Source organism: Hypomesus nipponensis, chromosome 14 (genome assembly GCF_054491055.1).
Source record: "Hypomesus nipponensis isolate SF chromosome 14, ASM5449105v1, whole genome shotgun sequence".
In the NCBI taxonomy this organism is placed as follows: Eukaryota; Metazoa; Chordata; class Actinopteri; order Osmeriformes; family Osmeridae; genus Hypomesus; species Hypomesus nipponensis.
Window position 1 is genome coordinate 4,759,125 of NC_140374.1, and position 14,117 is coordinate 4,773,241.

The window sequence follows — 14,117 nt, forward strand, 5'->3', positions numbered from 1 at the left end:
CCAGTGTCTCCTGGGGACCTCTTCACTAACACACACTCACTACAAAAGTTAGATTCACGGTGGGGGGGATGACGGGGTGAGAGAGGGAGGGAGAGAAGGGTAGCGGGGGTTACGTTGTCAGGGAAACAAGAGCTTACTCAGTGATAGCTAACAGTTGTTTACTAAGCTCCCTCCAACCTTCCAAGAAAAAAAGAGTTCCTTTTTTTATCACCTGACTTACCATCATGTGTCTGCTGTGTTACAATAAGGTGCGATTAAGCTGCCTTCGCTGACAATGTAAGACATTAACTTTACAGTGACATACTGTTGTTTCCCTTCAACAGTACTTGACTTGAATTAAACGTACATTTAGGAAGAGGTTCCATTACTTATGTGAACATGATTAACCATAAATTCATCTCCATCTCTAGTGTTTTCATCTACAGATATTTGGGCATCGTGCTTGGCAACTTCAATCACTTTCTGAAATCTATTCAAGAAATAAGGTATCTGGACCTGCAGATCTCAATGTAGCACTCAGTATATGCCCTTAGAATTTCTCTTCAAGTTTGTATTCTTCAGGTTCTCATTGGTCTAAAAACACACTTTCCCACGTGCTCCTGTAACGCATGATCAAAAATCAGATACAGTTTAAGGACACAAGACAAAGGTTTTTTTAAACATTAACTTTAGTATGTTCCACATACCAAAAGTGAACCCGGTTAATTATCAGCAGGACGTGAAATCAATTTAAGGAGATGTCTCCATAGATGGGGACTTGCCATGAGAGCAGTGGTCATTGACAAACAAAACTTTAGAGAATTGGAGAGCACGGATGTTTGTTTGTCATGTTTTACGTAGCTTTGTGTCGGAAAATTACATATAGAGGACCATCAAGTTCACTTGTTGTGGCTTCTCAGATGCAAATAGATAATGTCCAACTAAGCATTGGAAAAACATTTCATGATTAAATAATTCAAGTATTGAACTGAAATGGCTTGTTGTGTGCATTGGATCCACTCAAGATAAAAAATTATAACAGTATACAGGAGAAATAAATATAATACAGGACACAATAGTGAGGAATATAACTATTGTAAAATATGTACCTCAAATTTAACAAAAATATCACTGTACACTTTAGTTCTTACAAATGAAACCTATTCAACAAAATGTCTGTCATAGATGTAAAAAGCCAGGAACATGTAGAGCCAGCTTAAAAAGATGTGGACGGAGCCAAGAAGGAGCCAACTAACATGCCCTTTTGGTTCGTTTTTCTATATACTTTATGTTGCAGAGGAATGTGGATATCTGTTTGCCAAACATTGTGTGGAAGTTTCTACTTTAGTATCAGGTAATAGCATCTCCTGTATAAGGACTGGCAAAAGCAGTGAATTCAGACTGCAGATCTGTGACGATACATTTCTTCAATATGTATTGTTTAAACTGCCACATAATGAAATATTTGAGCTGTTTGAAAAGCTATTTGATGGTACTTTAGAATGATCTAACAGGGCACATATCTTCCTAATAGTTATATGTTGCATTTGGTCATTTACTTTTTCCAATTTAACATACAAACATTAATTTATTGTGCCTTTAGGTTTCACTTATGTTTAGTAATATGCACGGTTTTGAGATGGCAAACTCTGAACCTACAAACATCTAACTTCAGAGTGCAACAGTAGTTTTAGTCATGGTGTGAGAAGTTGAGGTAAAATTACTCCATGCAAAATATGTCTGTTTTGCATAAAGAATGCATACAAAAACTGCCTTGGGGCCATGTATTGTTCACCTTACACATTTAATGTGGCATCATATTTACAATGTTTATGCAATAAGACTGATGGGTCAGTCGATGCACATTTCTGCAGTTCCCACAACCTCCAGTGACCACCAATCTCGATTGATTAAAAGTTTGTTTCAATCGAAAATTAGTCACTTTAGTTATCTTAACATGCTAGATTCATCAATAAGATTAGTGCTGTTAAATATGAATGTTTGTATTCATATATAAAAATAAAATAAAATAATATTAATGGCAACAATAACATTGGCAATGTTATACAGTAGCATTGTTGAAAGTGTCATCTTTGTGTAAACAAGTTATTGAATTTAAATGTACATTTACTACCATACCCCTTCCAAAGTGTTTGAAGAAGTATGTGTCTAGATCACAGCCTAGGTTGATTTAAGAGTCAATCTGAATGTCCCGAAGCCTCTTAAAGCAATGTGCATTTATCTTTCCAAGAGCTATGAACAAGTCTTTCCTTGTGATGTCGTACTCCTTCACAGTCCCCTCCACATTCACAACCACAGGCCTGGTGTTAAGAAAGGTTTCTCCATCTGGCCACCGCAGCCCCAGGTGGTGACGATGAAGCTATTGGACAAGAAAACACACAAGCCATCAACGAGACACACAAGCAACTTCCGGTGAGAAGGAAAGTCAAGATGTTCCTTCAAGGGCAAAAGTTCACACCTCAGGTATTTCCATACCTGAGATCATTGTTCAACATTTTGCATACCTTCACCAGAGTGCCATTGTTACAGTGCCAGACGATGCCCTCCACTCCACCTTCCGGGCTGTCCTGGAACCAGGAACAGAGCTGCTGGTAGTCCACAGGGGGAGGGTTCCGGAAGCGCATGCTTCCATGTGCCACCAACACGTGAACAGGCTGCTTTTTACTTCCCATCCCTATTATAAACGGTTGCAAAAATGTCAGCACAAAACACAGCCGTTACCAACAACGATAAACCTGAAATGACACTTTCTGCTCCCTCATCCTGTAGTTCTTGTTGACACGTGAGCATACACACCCCATTGCGTAATAAACATACATTCAAGAAACAAGAATAACTTAATAACAATATTTCATATAATAACTCTGGGTAACACTTTAGAATAATGATTATTACTAATAATCAAATACCAAGGAACTACTTTTATACTAAATTTGCTATTACTTCCTGCTTAGTTAATCTTGATTTCATATTAGTTAATAGTATTAAGTTTGGTGTTCATGTAGTACTACCTATTACTTCCTGCATAGCTACTCTAACAACGGACAAATATTCTAAATTGTTACCGAATTCTGTTTACATTAAACAATGTTGGCTGTAACTAAATAAAACTGGAAGAGGAAAACTAAAATAAAAAACAAACAGATTACAAACATTTGACAGCCATGAGAGCTGTATGATGTCTCGTTCAAGTACATGAACAATGTAGACAAGATGACATACATGGGCCAAATTCAGTGTGTATAGGTGAATAGGTGGGACCCATTGTGCTGCTTTTATAATCACCATATGGATTCCCGTTGACATTTGTTCCAATGAGCTCCAGGGTTTGTTCTAGAAGATCCGCAAGAGGGACCATGGTGATCTCCAGCAAATCTTCATTCTCAGCACTGACCCTGAGAACAAGAGCCACCCCAGCATCATGGTCCACCACAGAGGAGTGCCAGCAGTACTGTTTGTTGTCTTTCTCCACTGGAACCCAACCTAACACAAAATTGATACCATTATGTCTTCAGTAGGATACATGCATTGACAATCAGACAAATCGATCGTTATAGGATTGGATCATTGTAACCAAGCTCTTCACCTGGAATGTGTCCGTGTTCATCAGGTACTGGTTGGCCGTCCACGTGTTGGACTTTGTGTGCAGGGATCCAGGCTTCTGGCAATGTCTTGAAATCTTTCTCCACGTTCCAGGTAAAGCCTGATGCACGAAAGTGTTGCATATCAATAACATTGAGTTTTATTATGATATTGACATCATATTAAAAACAACATCTATTACCTTTTTAAAAACAAAGGAGGGTAGATAATGATGCTACACCTAAAATAAGTTCATTCTAAATGTGTCCAGAAAGAAAATCCCCTTTCTCTCCATTGGTTAACCAATAGAAATCCCAGGCTGTTCCAACTTGTAATCGTGTAAATGTAATCTCGGCAACTCATAATATGACTCAGTAGTGTGTTGTGGAATTTCAGACACAGCACACTATTTTAATTGATACGCAAGGTAAGCGTTTAAGATCTTACAGCATATACTGTTCTGTCAAGTAGCCTAGTTTTTACGTCTGCAGACCCAGAGGATACATATGCTACTAGGATCTAGAGGGTCACTCAGAGTAACAATGATTTCAACATGGTTGTATACACCTCTTGTAGAGATTTTTCGACAAAAAGGGCTTCAAAGTCTTCAGTCATTCTTACACAGTCATCTTAAACAGTTAAAAGCCCAATAACTCACTGTTCTTTAGATGTAATCAAATGGTTTCCTTGGTGTCGTAAGATAATCTCATCAGTGACCACAATGGTCAGGCATGTGTAGACAAAATCAAAGAGCAAAATGGTGACGATATTGATCTGTCTTCAAAGCAATATTTCAGACTGAAAAAATGATAGTGGGCCTGCTCCTGATGAGACAACCTGAATGGGCTGTTACCGTCTCATGCTACCAGTAGTGACAAGGACACTAGCAAAACGCAAAGCTAGAGGACAATCAGTCAGGAAGGATAAGGAGAGAGCTTGTGGCCACCACCCACAAAACCACTTCTCTTTTGGGGATTGTCTTGCGGTTGCCTCTCCAGTGCACCTGTTTCATTCACACCAATAGTGGTGACATTGATTCACAATGGCTTATGCTTCCTAACTGAAAGATTAACATTCCTGAATTGTTATTGACTTGGTGTTATATTGGGATGATTACTTATTTTTTTTACCTTAAAAACATTATTTTGGGTGTATATCACACACAGTGCAGATACCTTTGCAGGTTTTGTGGGAATGATGATATTGTTTTAACCTCTTATCTGCTTGCTTGTTAGGCTTCCTATCTAGACGAGCCCAAAGGTGGGGTTGGCCTAGAAAAAAACGAATACACATTATCATTACATATTCTAGAAGCAACATGAATAACACAACATAAAACTATATTGATATGAAAAGCTTTTAAACTAGACAAAAATCATGTAAATTATGTCTCACCCTTATAAACAGTAACATAGCAGCAGGTGCCATCCAGCTTTTCTGTGGCAAGTGCACATTCAACATTCGATTCAAGTGCAACCGGATTCACAATTTTGGTTGCTAAAACCCGAAATTGCTGTAAAATAAGAACAATTATTATAATAAATTAAGATGATGGGGGGAATCTGACAGAATCATAAACTCGGCAACTGCTCCAAACTCCTGTGTGGAAAATCAACGGACATTTTGCTAGATGACTTCCAGAAAGACAACTAAGTCAATAACTATGCAGTTTGTGGTGAGCCAGCTTGGAAGTACTAGTAAACGTTCAGAGGCAGAGATTTCTGTATCTGAACCCATTTCTGTGCCACATAGACCGTACACAGATTGAGTTAATCAACGTTTCAACGCATGAGCAGGTGTTTTACGAAATCGGTGACCTATCCAAAATTGTGACCAGGGGTCGCTGTTGTAATGGCTTGCCGTACTGTTTAGCAATCGTTTCAGCCCTTACCCCTTATCCTAACATTGGCAAGCCATTAGAACAGTAACCCCTGCAGTTTTCGATAAGCCACTGTTTTTGGTAGCCCACAATACCGGAACTATACCCGGAAATGTACTCCCCACGTAATTATAGCCATATTCTGTCTATGATTATAGCTACATAGCCGACCCCAACAATATTCTTAACATTAAACCCATACAGGTACACTAAAAAACACAACAATCACAAAAATATGAATCCAAAATTATTAAAACAATCAAAAACATGAACCTCACTGTCCTATAAATCATTGGATTACCAGAAGCTAGCAACAACAGACCGCTTCAGATAGCTTGACAGTCAGTAGCTTCTGTGACCGGGGTTTAGAAAACATGCAAACCAAAACAACGATCCAAAGGATCAACGAATTGGCTATCTTAAAACGTTTAAAGCCTTCAACCAACCTGACTCTGGCGTTTTATGGATGGTTCTTCTTTCACCTCCGTCATTAAAACGCATGGTATTTTTTGCTGAACAGAACCAAGACGGCTCATTATTGCAGCCAGGTAGCTGTTGGCAAATGTTGATTTAAAAAAACAGCTAACGAGTTCGTAGCTTAACAAACGCAGTAGCCAAGCTACGTTTCGTTGAGCTATCCCATAGAGTTAGTGAGCTATCCATGTGGATTCTTCCTCAGTGGTGTTTAACAGCGGTTGGCATCCTCCGTTTTTTGGTGCGTTACCGCCACCACCTGAGCTGGAGTGTGGGAGCCCAAAGACGATCCTGAGCTAGCAGTTCCAACTAGTAGGCCATTTAACATTAAAAGTCAGTATTGAAAACTGGAAACACAGTTTCAAACTCCACACAATGTTGATGCATACAATTTAATAATCTAATAGCTTACAAACCATTTACATATTTTTTTCTATTCAATATTTGTTGTGATTGTCAGTCTTTCATTGATTAGTTGTTTGCATTGGCCGGGTTTCCCAGATTCGTTATGAAGCTCTTAACGCTAAGAGCTTCTTAAGAACGTTCTAAGAGCGCTCTAGAACGCTCTTACACCATTCCTAAGAAGCGCTACCGTTAAGAGCTTCTTAACAAATCGGAAACCCGGTCATTGTCAATAAACCTATTGTTATGATAATAAGCCATTCTTTCAGACTGACAGTAACCACAATATGGACACACTCAATGTCAAAGCCAATTTTGTGATACACATCTTGCACGTCAATGTTACCTTTTTTGATATTTCCTAATGTGGTGTAGGAAGTACACTGCTTGCTTTGCTTTGTTCCTACTAACTTTTCCCCCACCTTTAGAACTCCATGGTGATGAATGTCATTCAGTCGATCGTCTGTTCCTGTGGTGACCTTAATTTCAAAAATCTGCGGATATGTTTAAAACTACTACAAACAGTTCCTATTGAAGGAGGCTCGTGATAAATCTTGTCTAGGGCGCCAAATGTGCTAGGACCGGTACTGAAGTACTCATCCACAACACTGCTTTAAACCTTAATGGCATCATAATTCTCAAATGCATTGATGTTTGTGTGAAGGCTGGTTGGAGAATTATCAGGCATATCAATGGAGTTTTCCTCAAAATCATCGTCCTTCAACTTGTTCTCTGCCCCCTCATAGGAGAAGTAGTACCCCATGTGTTGGAACAGGGAGGGTTTGAAATGGATGACGTGTTTTGGGGAAATGAATGAGAACCCAGTCACAGGGCATCTCTTGGTAGTAAATAAGAAGGAAGTGGGCCAAGCATGGCTGGTCCTTAGATTGGGAGAGTTTCCCAATCTAGCTAATATATATATAAGCTTGGAGAACTCCAGCATCACCCAATAGGAACCTTCTCTTGAGGTGACCACTTCAAGGCTGTCAGGAAGTTATTTGAGCAACGCACATCGTCCTCAAGCAACATGTAGAAATGAGAGAGGTTGGTGCAGTAATTCAGGAGAAAGGCATAGTCCGTGTTTTGTTTGGAGGGGAATTGGACCCTCTCTTCTGGATTGTTGTAGTTCCTTTTCAGCCCCTCCAAGGATGTGCAGTACTGTTATGTTATAGGATATGTGCAGTACTGTTATGTAACAGTTGATGGCTGAGGATGTATTGTTTGTCGTATTGTTTGTCGTCATTGTGACTGTCAAGGCATTTATGACGCACCACAGAGACCAAGACAAATTTCCCTGAGCGGGACAATAAAGTTCATTGTATCGTAACTGGATTCTCATAGCTTGACCCTCAGTGTACTCCTTCTTTGTTGATGTTAAAAGCCTTCGACACCATTCATGTCTTTTCCCTTACAGAATGTCATGTACGACTTACGACTATACTAATTTATGAAGTCAATGTATCTGTGAGGCAGGAAGCTTAAATAAACCTCCATGTTTCCTTGTTCCCCTTGTATACACTCTCTCTCATCATGACACCATGAATTAATGACTGATCCCAGTTGTGAGGACAGCTTGTTCACCTCATTATACAGTGAGCAGCCTTGAAAATGAAGACCAAGGAGCTCCGTATGAGGAACCAATGCCAATTACAGTCTTGCCTGATACCCTACTGTACCCATAAATTGAATAAACATCAAATCCAACGAAATGAAGTGTAATGTTGTACATGGCCTCAGTGCTGGGGGAGATAAACTGCTGTCCTTGCAACACATTTTACATGTATCTGTCATGCAAATGCTCTTCTTAAAGAAAAAGAGAAGAGACCATCATCACAGTAAGTGTATGCTTTAAGCAAAATGTACACAACAGCTGTAAATTCAAGTTCAGTATTCACACAAGAGCACCACAAAATCTCAAATGGAAATGCCAAAAGGAGATGTAAGGTAGTAGATTTGTTGTTAATAGCCAAGCATGAATGCACGTACACTCTCACTGCAACAGAAAGCTAAAAAACATACAGTTTTGCGAGAGGAACAAACCTCTCTCCCATAGGTCACATTTACATGGAAATTAGAGTATAAATAAATCAACAGTATTCATAATTTATGGAGAACTGAAATGTCTGTTTGTGTAAAAGTTGAATACAAAAGGTAGTTGACCTTAGGTGTGTTGTAACTGTTGTCTTGTATTTGAATATGCAGAAAGGGAGTCCAGAATATTAATGTTACTTGTTTTCTCTAATCATTTTGTTAATCTGGATGAGGTGACAAAGGGTACATGTAGACAATACTGCTTCCCGGTGGACATACTTAGTCCATGTCTGTAAATCATTTGCAAGTGCTGTATGTCTGTATACAATTCATTTGAAGTTTGTGTTACATTTATTTTGATAAAGTGGAAACAAGCTTTTTTCCAAGTGAATACAACTGAGGACATGAATTTTCTTGACCTGACCCTAACCCCAAAACTCAAATATTTTTGTGGGAAGACTTCGGGATCAATACTGGCGACAATGTGGTCGCTTAATGGCGGATCCCTCACATATTTTGGTTTGTCCCATATTTTTGGGCTGATGTTTAAGCTGCCACTAAGAGTAGGCCTATACTAGGACTTGACATTGAGTTAAATATTGTCTCTCTCTACCTTGTAAACATAGAAACTGGATAGAAACTGGACACCAGAGATAAATGTTTATTAAAAGATTCTCATAGTTGCAACGAAGAAGACAATTACAAGACGATGGCTTCTTAGAGAGCCTCCCACTCTGAACCAATTGTCAGACATTATAAACAGCATATAGGCTACAGTGTCACATTCAATTAGAGATTACAGAAAACAGATGGAGAAGAGTGCTGGTCTAAATGCGATTCACACCTGCCTACCAAGAGTCTGACAACTGAAACTATAGAAAATGCAACTGAACACAAAAGCGAATGTGAATGAAACGGTACCATTCTGTAATTAACAACTCCTGTGTATATCCTCCAATGTGACTGTGACCTCATGTTTTTTGCATCGTGAAATTAAAAAAATATGTATAAAAAAAGTATTTTAACAGGCACAAGCAAACAAATTCATCATCATTCCTACTTTCTCATGCCAGTCCATTCTTTTCAGATCATCAGGAAGGTTCAAGGTAGGGGATAGCTGTTGTTTCTGGTCAAAACAGAACCATCCAGTCTCCTGTCAGACAGTAGACTCAGACCTTCCTCTGTGATGTTGTCTCCCATCTACTTCTCACACAGAGAACCACGCCTGTTAAAATAAATCAGAAAATTTAGGGGTTGGGGGGGGTTAATACATTTGAGATGTTTTAAAGGCAGGGTAGGTAAGTTGCGCGAAGCTAGCTATTTTACCTTCTACTTGACACGATTCAAACCAAAATATCCCACATCCTCCCTTCAAAGCCACTCCCACAAAACTACAGTGACAGGCATTGAGCAGAGGGGCAGAGTGCGTGCAGGTAGGTAGGTAGGTAGACAGACAGGTAGCCCGTCCAATCAATAGTCAGGGTAACCCTTAATTATTGGTCGTGTTTATTACAGTATTGCGACGCCCAAAGATGTCAGAATGATCTTATATTACTATCAAAACTTTAAATATATTGGTTGCCATGAAGACGTGAAGTAACTTTCGGCAAATAGGACAAAAAGTGCTTCTCAACAACATTGCCTACCCAGCCTTTAATCACCCATTTTGGGATTTTCTTTTGAACACGTCTTCATCCTCAGTAGCGTAGCCAGAATTTTGTTTTTGGGGGATCCATCTAGGGAAATTAGGGTTAAATGATGGGGCCCCACACAAACAAAAACTTAGATGTCAACAACTCCATACTTTGTTTTTTGTAAGCTATTAGAAATCTGGAGGAGTCGGACTTGTAAATTAATGGGCCTGAGCCCCCCCCGGCCCCCTTGTGGCTACACTACTGCTTCACGTGCCTTTTTCAAAGTGGATTTTGCGGATTATGTATCCAAGGACTTCCTGAAGTGTCCAGATGTGCCTGTTTCAGTGAAAATCCCACTGGACCCAAGAGAAGTGAACCATGCTGCCACTTTTCTGCCATGTGGGTTGAGCTGAGCCCTGCCCCCTCACCCCTGCTGCTGGCAGTGAAGGCCGCTGACGCAGGGGCAGTGGTCACGGGGGCCGTCCTGGTCCCAGGCCAGCAGGTCCATCAGCAGGTTGGGGTGGCTGAGACACGGCTCCCCACTGCTGGGCCTGGCTGTGCACACGGGGAACAGCAGCTCTGAGACATGGGGAGGGGGGGAGGGGGGGAACGGGGGAGTGGGGAGAGGTGGGGTGGAGGGAGGGAAGTGGAAGTGAGGGGGAATGGGGGGGTAAAAGAGGGTAAAGGAGTGGGTGAGAGAGGAAAGTCGGAGGGGAGGGATGGGGAAGTGGGAGGGCAGGGCAAATAAGTGCAAAGAGACAGAATGGAGAAGGGGAATGAGAGAGAGAAGGGGGAGTGGAAAGAGTGAGAGGGAGGGAGAAGGGGAAAGAGGGAGTGGAGGGAGGGAGGACAGGATGGGTAAGAGACAAGAAGGAGAGAAGAATTTAGACTTTACTTCTGACAAGATTACAGTTTTAGCTAAAGGAAAATGATTCAGTATCCCATGCAAAAGATCCCAAACCAATACTTCATCAGTGTCTATGAACTTTCTTCTGTAGTAGCTGGAAATGTTTGACCTTACCTCTCTGGAAGGCACAACAGTGCAATGGTCTGCAGTCACTCTGGTACTGACAGATACTCCCTGCAGCGCCCCTGGTGGCGTTGACTGTGCACTGCCCCCACACGCACATGCTGTCAGAGCAACACTCCTCATCTTTATTGCATGTCTAAAACACACACACACACGCACAAGTGAAAGGACAATTAGTTATTATAAATCACATTTATAACAAAAGAACCATGGCTTTATATTGAATTTTCTTCTGCTTCGGTATTTTTAATACAGTCCATAAATTAATCCATAAGTACCCACCATGTCGACAGCTCTACAGGGTAAACACCTGGAAGCGTCCACATCATACAGGCAGTAGCTGAGGGCTCCACAATCTTCATCCACCATGCACTCCTTGGAGACAGACAGCCCCTACATCAGAAACCCTCCAGCAAAATGTGTATGTGTGCGTGAATTGAGTAAATACGCGTGCCTGTTTTTGTGTGTGCGTACGTGTGTGGTTGTTTGTGTGTGAGTGGTCAAAGTTTCCTTCACAAACCAACTCACGTCCATCCCCGGCCACTCCCTATTCTGCAGGAGCACATCCCTCTGTGATACAGGAGGTTTGTGTGTGTGTGTGTGTGTGTGTGTGTGTGTGTGTGTGTGTGTGTGTGTGTGGCTCAGAGAGACATTGGTTCACAGAACCCACAACTGTAATTCCGGTAATAAATACCAGATGCTTTTTGTTAACTCCACATAGTACTTATCTTTGTATCATCAGAGAAAAAATCTGACGGATTTTCCTCTGAAAATGTTTTCCCTTCTTCAAATGGGTGGTCAAAATCATTTTGAAGAATTATGAAGACAGTGAAGCTTACAGCACAGTTTCAGCATAGGAAAGATGTTTTCTTGAATGCATGTGAAAATTGTGTCTCTTTCCAGACAAACAGTTAAATAGTTGTAGACCCTAGTCATTCTACAGGCTGTTCCGGAGGCCTGCCTGCCTGCCTGCCTCCTCCGCATTTTTTCCAAGTCTATTAATGCGGCCACATCTGAAACGCTGCCAGGAAAGTAAAGATTAAGTGCTGCAGTAAAAAAAAAACCCTAATGGCAAAAAGGTCTGTTGAAGTAATGACTTTAATACTGGTGTTCTCCTGCTGCTTAACAATGCGAAGTATAGCCTTCTAAACTTGTTAAAAAGAAATAACCTCATTTGAAACAAAAGGTGCTTCAGTCAGTCCATGCAAAGTGTTCCTTAACTAGGTCTCTTTCCCTTTTCAGCTGAATCTGACGATTTAGGCATACTCAGACTTTCCACCATAACCAATGAAATCCCTTGACAGCGTTTAGTCTGCAACTGGGGCAACAGGATACGGTCTCTGTGCCTCAATACAAACAACCAATTTCCTGTTCTCTTGAATCTGAGCTTCACACAAGGGAACATTGACGGACCATTTACGGCTTGATAAACTGTGTGAAACATAAAAGTAGTTACACTATAGAGTACACTGTATATAAAGACCTTATATACAGGCTATGGGTTAGCTTACCTGTCAACAGCATGCGGCCAACACGGCGTTAAACTATAGCCTGTTCACTTTTGACCGTAGACAGAAACTGCTAACGTTCATAGATGGTTCCTAAACTAGCCTAACTGTAGCTGCGCAATTAGAAAGCTGCTAGGTAAGTAATTATGCACATTCAAACTCACATAATCCAAATCATTCCATCTGCCATTCATCTCCATACTGGAGGTGTCCTCTGTAATACCGTCAGAATCCTACCGTACAGGAGAAAAACAAAAAACAAATTTCGGTCAAACAAACTTCCATGCCCAGAATTGCACGACTAAAAGAAAATACGTCTAAGTCATAAGTGACTTATGTTGTGGTGCCAGTTGTCCATGTTGCTGGCAGAGTGAGTACCTTGCCAAACCTGTCGGTGGTGTGGTTCCCATCCCGAGAAGTGCGTAAGGTATCGTTGAGAAGTGTGCCAAGCTTTTCCAAGTCAGTCATAGAAGACTTGGCACTCTCACTAGCCATCTATAAAAAAAAAAATCAAAAGTGCACATAGAGAGCTTTGTCAGGATACGTCTACAATGTGTATTGCAGCTGTAGAACTGCAATATAGTTGGAAATGGACAAACACTCTTCAACGACACATCGTTAGATTTGTACCAATATAGCCTAATCATTCGAATTCAAAACAAAAAATCCAAGGAATGTACAAAAGACACAATTTAGTCTGTAAAACTAAAGAGAGAACAATCTCAACAAAAATATGAACAAACAGGTCTGGTCTATTTCAAAAGAACAGATTAGAGTCTCCCGACAGTAGGCTACAGAGTGCCTGCAGAGTTGCAAATGTAGGCCTACAAAGTATTCCAAAATCGATATGGGAATATGGACCTGATCCACGGCTTCCGCCAGAATGAACTGCGTGTCTCCCATTAACATCTCAACCTCGCGGAACATCTCATTCAGACTCGTGTGCCCCCTTTCCAGTGAGTCATCGAGGGCTTCTCCGATAGTAAGCAGGTACTGCCTCGAGCTTCCAAAAAATAGACAAAAAGAGAAGAGCGACACGAGCTCCATAGTCGTGATCGGTAGGCTGACAGACCAGAGGGATCCAGCTGCAAGCTCTCTGCTCTCACCGTTTGACTGAACACCGGGCAGCACGCCGACGTAGCTCGCGCATGCAAGTTTTATTTGGAAAGTCTGACGGGTGAAAAAAAAACGTATTAAAAAAAGACGAATACCGGTATTTGCAGCGTTTCTCAGATTCGTTAACGAATCTGGGAAACTCGGCCATTGTTATGTCCCTACAATTACTTTCCAAATAATGTGTGTAGATCACAAAGCAAGATCATCGTTGTAGGCTAATCATCGACAAGAGTGCTCTACATGGGGGTGCACTTCCTGAAATGCTTTGCGTGGTGCCCAACAACTCCCCTTACCTGTTCTAAAATCAGCGTAAACCACGGACTCGCGGGGCTTGCTTTTCTAAAACTGTTACTACAAATATTTGATATGGTTTCATCAATAAAAACAATTAGAAACAAAATAGTAGGCCTTTAATAATAAACCGTCATTCTTCCGCTACTACAAAGTATAGTTCCTAGCCT

General features: G+C 40.9%; 2 protein-coding genes and 1 pseudogene across 3 annotated transcripts; all 3 read right to left on the reverse strand.

Annotated features, from left to right (window-relative positions):
* Positions 1 to 1,764: 1,764 nt before the first annotated feature.
* On the reverse strand, positions 1,765 to 6,158 carry rlig1 (RNA 5'-phosphate and 3'-OH ligase 1). The gene is made up of 7 exons (XM_084673196.1): positions 5,908 to 6,158; positions 4,978 to 5,095; positions 4,758 to 4,853; positions 3,587 to 3,703; positions 3,286 to 3,483; positions 2,505 to 2,674; positions 1,765 to 2,359 (listed from the first exon to the last, which is right to left on the reverse strand). The coding sequence occupies exons 1-7, from the start codon at positions 5,995 to 5,997 to the stop codon at positions 2,171 to 2,173; spliced, it is 978 nt and encodes a 325-aa protein (XP_084529322.1). The 5' UTR covers positions 5,998 to 6,158; the 3' UTR covers positions 1,765 to 2,170.
* A 382-nt stretch (positions 6,159 to 6,540) lies between these two features.
* Positions 6,541 to 7,731, reverse strand: LOC146258320 (alpha-1,3-mannosyl-glycoprotein 4-beta-N-acetylglucosaminyltransferase C pseudogene; annotated as a pseudogene).
* A 1,282-nt stretch (positions 7,732 to 9,013) lies between these two features.
* On the reverse strand, positions 9,014 to 13,884 carry LOC146258321 (dickkopf-related protein 3-like). Of its 2 annotated transcripts, none has more exons than XM_084673343.1 (7): positions 13,402 to 13,884; positions 12,919 to 13,035; positions 12,705 to 12,773; positions 11,315 to 11,425; positions 11,024 to 11,168; positions 10,431 to 10,581; positions 9,014 to 9,593 (listed from the first exon to the last, which is right to left on the reverse strand). In XM_084673343.1, exons 1-7 carry the CDS (start codon positions 13,585 to 13,587, stop codon positions 9,569 to 9,571), a joined length of 804 nt encoding a protein of 267 aa, XP_084529469.1. In that variant the 5' UTR covers positions 13,588 to 13,884; the 3' UTR covers positions 9,014 to 9,568. The 2 variants fall into 2 exon arrangements, with proteins under 2 accessions (XP_084529469.1, XP_084529471.1); XM_084673345.1 differs by having other exon boundaries at positions 11,315 to 11,407; positions 13,402 to 13,881.
* Positions 13,885 to 14,117: the final 233 nt, after the last annotated feature.